The sequence below is a fragment of the Oncorhynchus gorbuscha genome, linkage group LG16 (genome assembly GCF_021184085.1).
Source record: "Oncorhynchus gorbuscha isolate QuinsamMale2020 ecotype Even-year linkage group LG16, OgorEven_v1.0, whole genome shotgun sequence".
Classification (NCBI taxonomy): Eukaryota; Metazoa; Chordata; class Actinopteri; order Salmoniformes; family Salmonidae; genus Oncorhynchus; species Oncorhynchus gorbuscha.
In genome coordinates, this window is record NC_060188.1 from 30,731,064 (window position 1) to 30,744,510 (window position 13,447).

Here is a 13,447-nt window from a genome sequence, read left to right on the forward strand (position 1 = left end):
AAGACCAAAGGTCAAATAGGAGCTGCTTATATTTTTCCTGTTTCACTGCATGTACAAGTGGGGAAACCTGTATGAATGTGTGAATTGGATATATTTTTTTAATGCATATCTCAACTCCCGAAGACACCCTCGTAGAGTGGGGTCAAGGCCAGCGATCACGGTAACGCTGGAGCAATTAGGGTTAACCTCTCAAGGGTAGGTGAGACGCTAACGTCCCACCAGGCCAACATCCGGTGAAACGGCAGAGAGCTAACATTCTAAATGCACCATTTGTTATCGTAAACATTCTTGTACATAGATGTATCGTACATCATTTAAAAGCTTATTAATCCAGCCGCTGTCAGATTTCAAAAATCCGTAGGGAGATGGGCAGAGTAGGGAGATGTCGTTGTGCCCTTCGTCACAGGAAATGCCCATCACCTGCACCACCTGTTCAGTAAGCCTCTGCTTTAGAGCAGAAAGAAACTGCTATGGGCCATGGCACCAGCAGCACAATATTGTGTAGAGGACTGAGGGTCTTCACAATATTGTAAATAGAAAATATGTAAATTAGTTACCCTTATTTTTTTTTTAAATTTTTCAGGGGGGTTAGAATAGCATTTATGTATTTTGTATATAGTTATTTCCTTCAAAATGTATCACTGTACCAATTTGGCCACTTGGGTACATTTGTGTGGGACACCTGGGTGACTTCATGCTCAATGTCATCTGTCCAAAACTTTGCTCAGCTATTGTTGTCATCTTATGTTCTTCATTCAAATCATCCACAGCATCCTATCTGTATGTTTGGCTGTTCTTGGTGATGATGCAGCAACAATAAAAACAGAAAACGTATGTTTATTTCCTTGTATTTTCTTCTACCAGCTCTATTGTGTTATATTCTCCTACATTCAATTCACATTTCCACAAAATTGAGTGTTTCCTATGCATATCCTTGATCCTTGCCTCTGGGCCTGAGCCACAAGAAGTTAAGTGCCTTGCTCAAGGGCACGGTCGGCAGATGTTTCACCTAATCCGCTCGTGGGATCTGAGAACCAGCGACCTGGCCCAACACTCTTAACCGCTAGGCTATTTGCCAAGATGTTCCCTGCAGTACAACATACTAGACCAGGCTATTTTAGGAAGAAACAGTGCAAAAAATGTCAAGGTTCTGAGAAGAGAATCACAATCAATATGCAGCTTAGAACCTTATCTCTGCCACAGACCACACAAAAAAAAGACTGATTTCTGGATAAATAAAGAAATTAGAAAAACCCTCCACATACACTGCTTCTTGGAAAAACTATGAGGAGTGGGTGGATTAGGGAAGACCGTGTGTGTGTGTGTGTGTGTGTGTGTGTGTGTGTGTGTGTGTGTGTGTGTGTGTGTGTGTGTGTGTGGGGGGGGGGGTCTTGAATTGGGGCAGCTCATGTTGCAGGGGTGTCTTCTTGCAACTCATACTGTGGGTAGGGGGTGTTTGGGCGTGTGTTACTGACCGGCTGCCTCTCCTCTTGGCGATGGCGCTGGCCGTCCAGCTCCAGCGGGAACGCTCCTGGTCCTCGCAGGATTGGTGCAGCTGGGAGAATGCAGTGTCCGTCAGGTCCTCAACCTGGGAGGGAGAGAGAGAGAGGGAAAGAAAGATCAGCCATCCAAGTTGGTGCTGTAACACTTGATGAACACAGCTTGCTGTCAAACATTGGTTTGGTTATTACCATTAAATGTATTACATTAGAGCGATACCGTGAAAACGAAGCAGTTATTTGGAGGTTGGTGGCGGCTCTATCTAGATGTTTGACATCTTTGGACAACTAAATCATACTCCTGGTCTGCATCAGTAAACAACACCAACTGAGATTCTGAAAAGGTCATACCAAGAAAAAAATATGTTTTACCTCCTCAATGTCAGCCTCCTCAGCGATTGGCTTAGAACAAATGTCAACCTCCTTCCAACTGCAAAATGTAAGCCAGACAATTAATACATCAGTAATTCACCACCCAAATGTGTGTGTGATTATGCGTGTTCAAGTGAGTGAGTGTACAGCTGATGTGCATAGCTCTGGGCAGTCTCTCTTAGGGACAGATTTAGGATCAGCTTACAGTCTCCCAAATCATATCCTAACAATTGCTATTTGCCCTTCTGGACATATCTAGGGATCAGCATCACAGTCCCAATATCCTAACCGTTATTAATCTATTAGATGGGGGAAATTCCAAAAACTCACTCTAGATCTGTAATTAGTTTCCTGACTCTAGGCAACTTCCCCATGCCGAGGTAGACATGGCGGCCATTTTGTGTCTTGCGTACCTGGGGGTGAGGATCTCTTTGTACTGAAGCTTCTCCACGCGGGTGGTGGCAGCCACAGACATGGGGATGACGATGTTATTGATGTCAAAGGAGCTCTCTCCCCTCCTCCTGCGGATGGGCTGGTGCTGTACGGGGTAGAAGGGGAGCAGGGTCAGTCACCGCCAATCCAACTGCTAAAGTACTTCTACAAATTACTTCACCATTACTGTTTCAATCACATAGGACATGCATGCGCACACGGCTGTACAGGCCGGCTGTGTGAGCGTGTCGTACCGGGGTGCTGTTGTCCCTCAGGCTGCTGTTGAAGGGGGTGAAGGGCATGGAGCAGGTCTCTGAGGAGGCTGACAGCTGTCGGAGCAGGGAGCTGTGGGCGGGGGTGTGGAGCCCAGCAGATAGAGACGGGCACAGACTGCCCCCATCCAGGTACAGCTTAGGGGTGTCTGAGGAGAGGTCGAGAGAGAGCGAGTATGGGGGAAGAATAAGAGAGTAGAGAAAAAAAATCTCATGAAATACACTGGAATCCTCCCGATTGAGTGATATAAATCCATCTCTCAAATACTCAAGCCTTACGGGATAAAATGGATACTGAATAAAGAATAAAAATAATAAAAAGTTTAAACGATATGGAAAGGGTCAAACGTCCAGTGAAAAGCGGTGGAGGTGCCTGAGCGGTGCGACAACTACCCTTCAGAGCACATTTGAGCTGCTCAAGCTATGAGACAGGTGCTTAGGGAGAGGGAGGGAAAGATAAAGAGAGAAGGAGAGGAAAATAAACAGACTGTAGGCAACTTACTGTCCATCCTGTCTAGTGACAGTGAGTGTTCTCGGGGCCTCTTGCGTGTGTGGCTCTTGTCGTAGGGCCCGTGGCCCCGCTCCCCTCGGTAGTGGGGGCGGCCCTCCAGCTTGGTGGACCCTAGCAGGCTGTCCAGCTGCTGCCTGTGTAGCTTCTCTGAACGCACCTTGTGGTGGGACAGGCCTGGTGAGGATGGAGCAACGGAGGGTTAGGCAGTGTGTATGTTTTGTACACACACACACACACACACACTGTATATTATATGAATACATTTTTCTACTTTAGCCACGGCCAGTCAATACATATTTCTGATTTTGTCTAACAGTGTTAATTGACTGTAAAAACATCCTGATGAAGTAGACTCCACCACAACACTAAAGCGGTCATATTTTCTGCCAGGTCTGTGAGTGGGTCTGCGTGAGCGTACGAATGCAACCAAAACTCGCTTAGAAACGTACATTTTAACCTTGTGCTGCAGAGCTCTGGATTATGTAACACTGTAATGAAATTATTATCAGGGTATCGTGCTCCATCCATCTGTGCTCTGTGAATAGGGTCCATGCATTTGAAGCAGAAAACTACCGAAGCTTCTTCAGTCAATCACACAGAGGAATGTGCTTTGTCATTTAGGCAGCCGAGTCACTGTATTTACCAGGAAATGCTGGGCCACACACACACACACACACACACACACACACACACACACACACACACACACACACACACACACACACACACACACACACACACACACACACACACACACACACACACACACACACACACACACGAATATGACAGAGTAACAAACAAAATAAACGCTTGTTATGTAGGACTGTGAATGGTCAGGTCGGTGGGGACTCGTACGTTTGGTGTATGAGGCCCCAGGTATATGAACAGCCAATACCGATCATATTAAGAGCTTTGCAAAACTAAGAGATCCTTCCTATAAGTCGCCTTTCAGTATACATTTGGGTCTGCTGCTTTACGCAACGTTTAAGGTGTAGAAGATTAACATGCTTAGGGACAAATGGCTATACGAGCCTTCCATGCTGGGAGCCAATACCCCTGTGCTTGGCTTAAAGTCTCAGCCTTGGTTTTTTTTTTGGGGGGGGGAGGGGTGATGCTTTACTTACGGACTGTGGAGAGGAGGGAGTTGGTCATCTTGTGTTTGTCTTTGGGGGTGAAGGAGGCGGAGGGGTCGTGGGGACGTCCCACGGAGAGCTTGTGTTTCAGGGAGGATTTCTTCAGGGGTTTGATCTTCTCCAGCGGCCGGCTGTTCCAGTGGGACTTGAGGACGCGCTGCAGGTGCAGACTCATCGCCACGTCTGCACAAACACACAGAGGGAGACGGGGGTTTATGGTTAGCAGCAGATGAATGTAAAAAAATAAATAAAAGCTCTTGGCAAGAGCTCTCAAACTAGGTTGTTTATGACTTACTATGTATCAATAATTCACTGTCCATATAGTTCAGTTGATCATTACCTTTTACTTGTGTTTTACATCAAATGGTACGTTTGTTTCTGCATATGTACCAAGATGTTCAAATAAACCTACCTACACCTAAACAGGGCACATTGGCCCGGCAAAATAGAAACAAACCACCAAACCGGTATCGAGAACTGTATAGGCGTAGATTCTAGGGGAACTACAGATCAAACTATAATAATAATAATAATATATGCCATTTAGCAGACGCTTTTATCCAAAGCGACTTACAGTCATATGTGCATACATTCTACGTATGGGTGGTCCCGGGGATCGAACCCACTACCCTGGCGTTACAAGCACCATGCTCTACCAACTGAGCTACAGAAGGACTACAAACCCCATCAACCGTGCACTATTAAAAAAGGCCAACACCATTGTGTATGCCAGCTACAGCAGCCATATTGGACCCCTCGCTACCACCTACAGACAGACAGTAGCACTGCATGGTCATAGACTGCATTGCCTTTTCAACTACCAACCATCCCCTCTTTCACTAGTTGACCTAGTTCTGAATGCACCATCCGTCTCCAGCCAGTCCTTTATACCTCATTACACTGCAGACTTTTGTCGCTTTCACATCTCTCAGGCCTAGCTAGCTTGCTAGCTCCTCTCATGTGGAAAAGGAACATCTGGGACTGAGAGGGCGAGGGTGGATGCAGTGAGCAGCAGCGCTTTGACAGAGCGTCAGAGTGGATTTCTCCCTCAATCCACCAGGGGGAGGACTTCAGCAGGTTCAGACCGGAAGCTCTAGAAGCCCCTCCACCCCCGCCAACCCCCTGAGGATTTGGCCTGCTTTCATCCTGCACTCTACTTCCCCCTGCCTTTAATCTAAGCACTGGCAGGCCCACATTACAGGCGCGGGCCACAGGCCTTTACTACAGCAGTAGAAAAGTGTGGGAGGGAGCTCACTAGTGGAAATCAGAATCAGAATGAAATACACACCACATGACATGGGTGGAACAAAGCCCCTCGATTGGATTGAAGCTGGTGGTGCTGCAAGTTCTCGATACATCAAAGCTCCAGCTCAAATTCTGCCTAGAATATAGTCTATATAATGCAGTGCGACTAAGTAGTCAATACTGGATCGTTATCACATATAAACCAACTATGCTGCTCCACTACCCAGCAAACACAAGATGGAACAGCAACCCCTGGCCCTTGTTAGCCAACCCCTGGCCCTTGTTAGCCAACCCCTGGCCCAGGGCATGACGAGGGCAGAGCTACTTACACAACAGACAGAGAGAAGATGTGGTGCACGTAGCCACAAGGCGTACATTGTCTCCGGCTGGAGCGGATTTGGATGTATTTTTATGATCAAACAAATTCAATCAATCCGTCAATCAACCGATCAATCTTACCGTCTGTGAGGGAGAGGATGGGGTGCACGCAGGGGTCAAACTGGGACAGCCTCTCCAGTAGAGGACGCTCATACTGGACGTCAGAGGAGGAGAGGGTGCGGCCACCACACGTCAAACACTGGGGGTTGACCTCGCAGCCGCAGCGAGGACCCGGTACGCTCAGCCTCTGGCCCTGGAGAAGAGAGGGGGATGATTCTTTAACCTTATTTAACCAGGTAGGTCCAAGGAATCGAGTGAGCGCAAATTCTCAATGCAACAACAAGGACAAACGGGTAAGATCCAGACACACGGGGAACATGCAAAGAGGGAAACCATCTCTGAAGTGGTCATGATATTACTGTTCCAGCAACAACATACTGTTGCACATCAACACTGCGTCTAAAGTCTCAATTTTTTTTTAAACATGGGTACTTTCTACAACGCCTGCCTTCTTGTAAGGCAATCAAAATCGGACCAGATTCAATTGTTTAAGAAATAAAAACATAGATACATAGCACCACAAGCTTAGCTTTTCCTGCCATTTACGTATAGGGTAAGCCTTTGAAACGGCGGTGGTGCTGGTTTAACAAGATAAGCCAGAGTTCCTGTTTAGTTTAACGCTTTAACAACGATCTGAAGCGCAAGGGGCTGAGAGGAGAGCTTGTTCACAGTCCGCTCCCGTTATGGCAGCGTTTCCTTTTACTGAACAGAGTACGAGTGTTGATCTGGGATAAGCTCCCCCTGTCCAGTCAAACCTCTCTGAATTGTGTGCGTCTTGTCAGGCAGCTCCTCGTAGTCTGAGATATAACGCCGCTGCTTTAAACAGAACACGAGTCAGCGGCGTTCAGCCCTACCTGTGTCGTTGGAGACTAGCCACCTGTTCCAAGGCCACTTCACGTGAAGGAATCGACGTCTTCGGAGAATGCAGAGGTAGAAGACATCTAGCCTATACACACACACACACACACACACACACCGAGGGTGTGTTCTCTCACTATGAGAGTTCGAATGCATATCCTTAAAATGTACTGGCGTGGAGGGCTGGTCATTCACCATTAACCCATATGCTGTAGTCAGTACATTGACAAACACGTACACTCCCCACGTGTAATCACACTTAATGCTAGTACAAACACAGGCGCTCGCATGTCCTTTCACACTTGTAACTCAAGACACACACAGACCGGCATACATTCACTTTTTTTTAGCCACTTGCCCTTTGGATAAGTAGGACTGACTTTGTACTCGTCTGAAAGCTCAAGTCACTTGTCCCCAGAATAATTATGGTCTGTAACACCATGGGCCAAAAGGGAGACTTAAAATCACTTTACAAAATACAATTATCATTATTACTACCATTCAGAGAACCGCAAAAATGTAAGCTACCCTCTGCCAATAGGCTACTTTGCATATGCAAGCCTGTCTGAAAATACAACACTGGCCCTTTAAGGCTCTCCTGGAGAATGGTTGGCTGACAAAATATTGCAACATTTTACACTTACCACTAAACACGGTCTTTATAACCTATGTTCCTAATTTAATGAATCAGGGATCAAATGGCTACGGTTGACTACCTCAAGCAAGGTAACTAACAAACACATGTTTATCTGCCTTGTGAGGCTAAAATATTGAGGTTTCAGTGGAGATTTACTGACAGCATTGGGAATCATTTCTCATTTGGGCTAGGTCAAATCACACACATATTTCAACGTTGTCAGAATGACATGGCCAATGCTTAATAGAACTTTCCAAATGAGTCCGGTTTATTTCTCAACTCTTTCGAGTGCTTGAGAGGCCGTTTTAAAAACAGCAGTAATTAGCTTTGATTTATTAACACACGTTCATCATTCACGACGAGTGCTGCTGAAACGGTTTTTCTTTAGGACAGCTAAACAGTCAACTAGCCAGGCAACACCATATGTTTTGAATTGGCTCTTTAGTTCATCCGTTGCCCATCGTTATTTTACAGGCCTACCTGCTGTAATGTCTCCCTCTCTCTCTCCTCGGACCCAATCACACGGGATCACACCAGGTGATGCCCGCGCCATGACTTTTCAAGGACTTTCATGACCATACGAACCCTGTTTGCTGACCAAAAATATGCTATACCTGGGAAAGTAACTCACTAACTAGCAAGGAATATGAACAAACGTGGCTACGTGGGGTTCTGCGCTTTGATCTCAAAAGTGATTGACATACCCCGACCTGTCAACGCAATATAATTCTATTCTGATGCGCTCTGCATACATTGGGAGAACCGAGCACAACAACGCATGTGGAGGATACTCTGGTCCAACTCTGACCGGAGTATTTGTTTGATAATGTGATTCGTTTTACTTGTCCATCAAGACAACAGTATTCTATATTCTGCTGGTCTGATATTTATTTTTTACGTGCACCGGACAAGAGGTAATGTCGGGGGGGTGATGCTTTACTTACGGACTGTGCGTTACCACCCATGCGTAAGAGGACAGACATTGCAGATGGCATATCCTTATAAACACACACATAATATATAAGCTATACACAGACAAAATATCAGCCAACCACTCTGTAGTTCAAGAACACTGACAGTCATACTAGCAAACAATACACCCATTCGCTACCCAGGAAAACAACAGCTGAAAACACAATATGACAATGTAGCAGTGAAAGCACACCAACAGAAAAACAATATTACACACAGTAAAAGCGCGCACACACCAACCTTGCGGTTGAGGTTGGTGACGGTGCTGGGCCTGACGAGGCGTCGTCTCTTGCAGCTGAGGAGGGGCCGTGTTCGGGCCGACACACACGTGTCATCCTGAGGGGAGCACAGTAGCTGGGGCAAGGGCTGGTTCTGCTGCTGCTTCCTCAGCTGCTCTTCCGGGTCAGAACCCTCGGGAGAGACAGGCCGCAGGCTGGAGGGAGGGAGGAGGGACAGTCACTCATCAATACTACGCAATACAAAAGAGGACAGAGAAACCCTGTGAATCTACATCCACGAGCTGCTGATAAATATTTGGGCTGAGTGATTAGTGCTTTTTGAGGTCGGTTCGCTTTCGATTATTTGGGCTGAATGCTTTAACACAGAAAATAAAACAACTCATACAAGTCCCATGATGGTAGTGACTGCCCATCATTACTGCTTATCACTTATTACGCATAATTTATTCACATCACTTTAATAAAATATTTCAGTTGTGTATATTATTTATTTTTCATTTGATTAATTTATTATTTAATTCCAAGTCATCTCATCTACACAGAGCTGCTGCCAATGCTTTCTGACAAAAATCACTATTTTGTAGTTCAAGGTAAACAAGGCATACTTTTATGACTGCTGATTACCAACTATCAATCACATAGATCATGTATTTTCAGGTAGAGATACCTCGAAGCGACAGCTGCTCTCAATATCCCCTCACAATCACGCATTCTTCTGCCTCTTCTGCAGCAGGTATAAAAGAAAGAGACCGAACAAGTAGATGTACAATGCTCTTTGTAGTTTACTACAATATTGGCCAGTTGGTAACTACAACTCCCTACTGCATCGCATAGTTCAGGCTGGATCTAATTTATTTCTAAAGAAACTGTGCAATGTGCACATTGAGCTCACAGAAAAACAGAACAAAATAGATTTAAAATAATTGAACTATCGATCAACTAGTTGTTTAAAAAACAAAAAATAACAGAAATGTTGGTTATTCGCTCAGCACTAATACATATGGACATTGTAGATCTATAGACCAATGACATAAGCTGGAGGGAAGGGAGGGACAGTCACTCATCAACATTGCAATACATGAGTCCATATATTACTACTACTGATTATGTTCACTATGGATTTATGTTTTGATTGTCCACTGAGTAGCTTATTTGGTAGGTCTCAATGTAACCGTATGGGAGGAAACGCCCATCCCTTTAAGCACTATAATTAGTGTGAATACGTATTACTTGGTGACAGAATGATTATTTAAGTGTAACACAAAGAACTTCCATTCACAGTTCTGCATTCCACTAGAGGGAAAACAACAGGCTGCAGCATGAACACATGTGCTGTGTGTCCAAACCCTGTAGTATGTTTGGGAAGGGCAGCGAGCAGCTGCAATTCCCACATGGACCATGTCCCCATCCACCCACCCCCTTTGTTCAGACACAGTGGTTGGCATAGAATGGTTGAGATCCCTGCAGGACACACACCAACTGGACGGTTAAGAGGGCTCATTCGGTTGTGTCGTACCTGTTGATGATCCCGTTGACCTGTCTCCCGGACGCGCACCCTTTCCTCGGGCTCGTTTCCACGGATCCAGGACCCTCCGCCCCACCGTCTGAGCCGCACTCCTGGAACCAAAGACAAGGTTGGCACGGCTACCATGGAACTCCCCTTCTAAAAACTCGTCCAAACCCATCCTCAACTCCATTCCGCTGCAGCCGAGCCCAGAACAGTTGAACGACCTCCTAGTGAATTCCTTGGGCCACAACTGAACGGATAGAAAGGTCAACGCTACTTGGCATGGCAAAACAAAGACCACCACTGTTTTGGGACCTCCCCCTCCTCTTCCTGAGATAGTAGTCCCTCCTCCCTCCCAAGTCCCGGAGGCTGGTTAGGGTTCTGTGGGCAAGTCTTGTTCCCGTCTCTCTATTTTGGGCACAGTGCCAGGGTGCCATCTTGGGTGCTGTCCTCTCTCCCCCCCTCTCCCTTCTTTCTCCTCTGAACTGGTAGGGAGGGACCACGCTAAGTGGAAAAGTCGCATTTGCGCTCCCTTTCTCTTTGATACAGTACATCATACTACAATTACTTAAGAGGATGTAGTACGAACTGAACTGTGGACATATTCACCTAAAATTAGGGCATGAATAGGATACGCGAATTGATGTCTAAGAAATTAAGACACAGGCTTGTTGAGGATCTGATTGGACAGTTACATCGTCAGACTCATTTACCTGCATTACAGGGCAACCAACAGGCTCCGCCTTCACCTTCCTGTCCTCGGGTGACACGTCAAAGAGGGAGGTCTCTGCCAGCATTATGGAACCCTACGAGAGCGCAGATAGGCCAGGGTGAGCTCTTCAGTCCTTCTGATTCATAACACCAGAGGGAACAGTGGCTTTGCACCAAAGTAACTGGTTTCGGTGTAGCCACAGACAAGGGGCACCATGAACAAGCTGTTGAAGCAATTTGCTAGAAATGTAACCAGGAAGGCTAAGATATTCCACTGGGAAATCACTGATGGATGGATGAAGTGAGAGAAAGAAAAAAAGGGAGGAGCAGAGGATAGGAGTGGGGAAGAGAGTGAGGGATAAAAGCAGACAGACATGTCAGAGGTATTGAGGAGTGCAACATACTCTTGATACGAACAGAATAGAAACGAGTTCCCACTTTTCTCATCTGCCGATGAGGTGTGAACTGAGTTACTTTGAGCGTGGGGTGCGAGAGACATGTTAGGTCACGAGACATGCTTTTACCCCCCCCCAATGACATCATGACTTTCACCAGGTCCTCCCCCTCCACTCTTGGGCTTGTTGCCAGGGCAACCCAGGTGGCTGAGACTGAGGGTGCTGACCATAGAGAAACATTGAATCACTTAAAAAAAAAAAAGGATAAGAATCGTAATCAGAGTTAAGACCCGGGGTTGTGTTCATTGACGTGGTGCTGACCTTGTTGGAGCGGAGCTGGCGGTAGATGTCCGTCTGCTGGCGGATGCGGTACTCCAGGTCAGACACGTGGGCCTGCAGCCAGTTCCAGTGGCTGACTATGGAGGCCCTATCCACCGCGTAGCGCCCCTCCGCACGTCTCCATCTGTAGGGCAGAGAGGAGGAGGAGGACAGGGTCAGAGCAGAGGCGGGAGAGAAGGGGGTGTCCATGTCAGTGTGACAGCGAGTGAGAGAGAGAGAGAGATTGTGTGTGTGTGGGAAGTGTGATTGCTTGTATGGAGGAAGGTCAGTGAGGGTTCCGAGGTCAGTGACCAGGCCTTTCGGAATGAAGCAAAGGGGCGTCACACAAATAACACTAAATGGGGGAGAAAATGCCTCAAAAACATCCATCTACCTCCATCCACAACGCTAGCCACAGACTTTCCTTACAAGTCTAAGCCATCACACACATACAGGATGGGCACGGTTATTTGTTAGAATGGGTTAGTATTCGGTTACTTACAAGTTGATACATAAAAAAAAATAATGTTAGTTAATTAAATACAATTTTAAACAATGTGACATTGCTACATTCCAGGGCAGACCATGCCATTTTACATTATAATAGAACAACAGCTATGAATGCGGCCCATTAAAAGAGGCACTGGTAGCCTATAGGCACTTCACACGTCCAGCTTGCTATTGGTAGGTCAATCAAAGCAGCTTTACAGTCAGAGGCTCCACGTGAAGCAAGTGAAGTGGGAGATTTCTAAATCATTGGAAAATCCCCCTCCCCTCCAACAAGCAGTGCACCACCTTTCATGAGTCACGCAAACAAGTCCCCATTGAAGTAAAACATTCTGGATATTATTTGAACAGTGAAATCAAATGCCCATGCCTAACACACATACTTCCAGTCCCCCAGTGACTGATGACATTTAGTCTAATTAAAATCAGCACTTTCTCTTGGCTCCCGAGCTGCTCGACTTAGTTTGTCTTTCTTACGTTTCAATAGCAGCAGCAGCACACCATGTACCTAGTTACAAAACTGTAGCTGGCACCTTTCCACTGAACCCCTTCCTATGTGTTCTACACCCAGGCCTGCCCCCCTAATAGTAGCCTCCCCTACCCCTTCCTATGTGTTCTACACCCAGGCCTGCCCCCCTAGTAGTAGCCTCCCCTACCCCTTCCTATGTGTTCTACACCCAGGCCTGCCCCCCTAGTAGTAGCCTCCCCTACCCCTTCCTATGTGTTCTACACCCAGGCCTGCCCCCTAGTAGTAGCCTCCCCTACCCCTTCCTATGTGTTCTACACCCAGGCCTGCCCCCTAGTAGTAGCCTCCCCCTACCCCTTCCTATGTGTTCTACACCCAGGCCTGCCCCCCTAGTAGTAGCCTCCCCTACCCTGAATGTGCTGTGATCAAGCAAAGAGTTCCACATGATGGAGCTGTGCGCAAAGGACATTTTGGGAAGGAAGAGGTCTCTGAAATGAATCAAGATTACCCTCGATCACACTCTGTCCCAGGAGGGAGAGACAGAGAAACGAGGGTGGGAGGGGGCGACGGGGACAATGAGGGCAAGAAATCAGTGCAATGGGGGTAAGAGAGAGGGTAGGGAAAACAGATGAACAGAAATGGAAAAAGTGAAGGGGCATGTAGTAGAGAGAGCGAGAGACAAAGAGAGAGGGCTGCTATGTTCTTTCTATAGAGCCAACGTTACATAACCCACTTTCCTATCAGTCTGGTGAGATGGCTAGAGACCAGTGAGGCCTTTGCTGCTACAGGCCCTCCTCCACCCCCATTTTTCTCCCTCCTCCTTCTCCTCCTCATCCACACTGACTGGAATTTAGAGGACAACCTCTCAACACACACTATGTGTACATCCCAAATGGCACCCTATTCCCCATTTAGTGCACTCATTTTGACCA

General features: G+C 46.7%; 1 protein-coding gene across 4 annotated transcripts in view; it reads right to left on the reverse strand.

Moving 5' to 3' along the window:
- Positions 1-13,447, reverse strand: part of kansl1b (KAT8 regulatory NSL complex subunit 1b) — an 83,964-nt gene that overhangs the window by 3,358 nt on the left and 67,159 nt on the right. For 3 of the 4 annotated variants that reach the window (XM_046305088.1, XM_046305090.1, XM_046305089.1), the window contains exons 3-13: positions 11,546-11,687; positions 10,832-10,924; positions 10,128-10,228; positions 8,613-8,805; positions 5,927-6,098; positions 4,214-4,405; positions 3,078-3,260; positions 2,558-2,724; positions 2,285-2,409; positions 1,872-1,929; positions 1,476-1,588 (exon numbers count right to left, since the gene is read on the reverse strand). In XM_046305088.1, coding sequence (XP_046161044.1) covers positions 1,476-1,588; positions 1,872-1,929; positions 2,285-2,409; positions 2,558-2,724; positions 3,078-3,260; positions 4,214-4,405; positions 5,927-6,098; positions 8,613-8,805; positions 10,128-10,228; positions 10,832-10,924; positions 11,546-11,687 — 1,539 coding nt within the window. The remainder of the gene's footprint in view (positions 1-1,475; positions 1,589-1,871; positions 1,930-2,284; positions 2,410-2,557; positions 2,725-3,077; positions 3,261-4,213; positions 4,406-5,926; positions 6,099-8,612; positions 8,806-10,127; positions 10,229-10,831; positions 10,925-11,545; positions 11,688-13,447) is intronic. The other variant, XM_046305091.1, reaches the window with a different exon arrangement.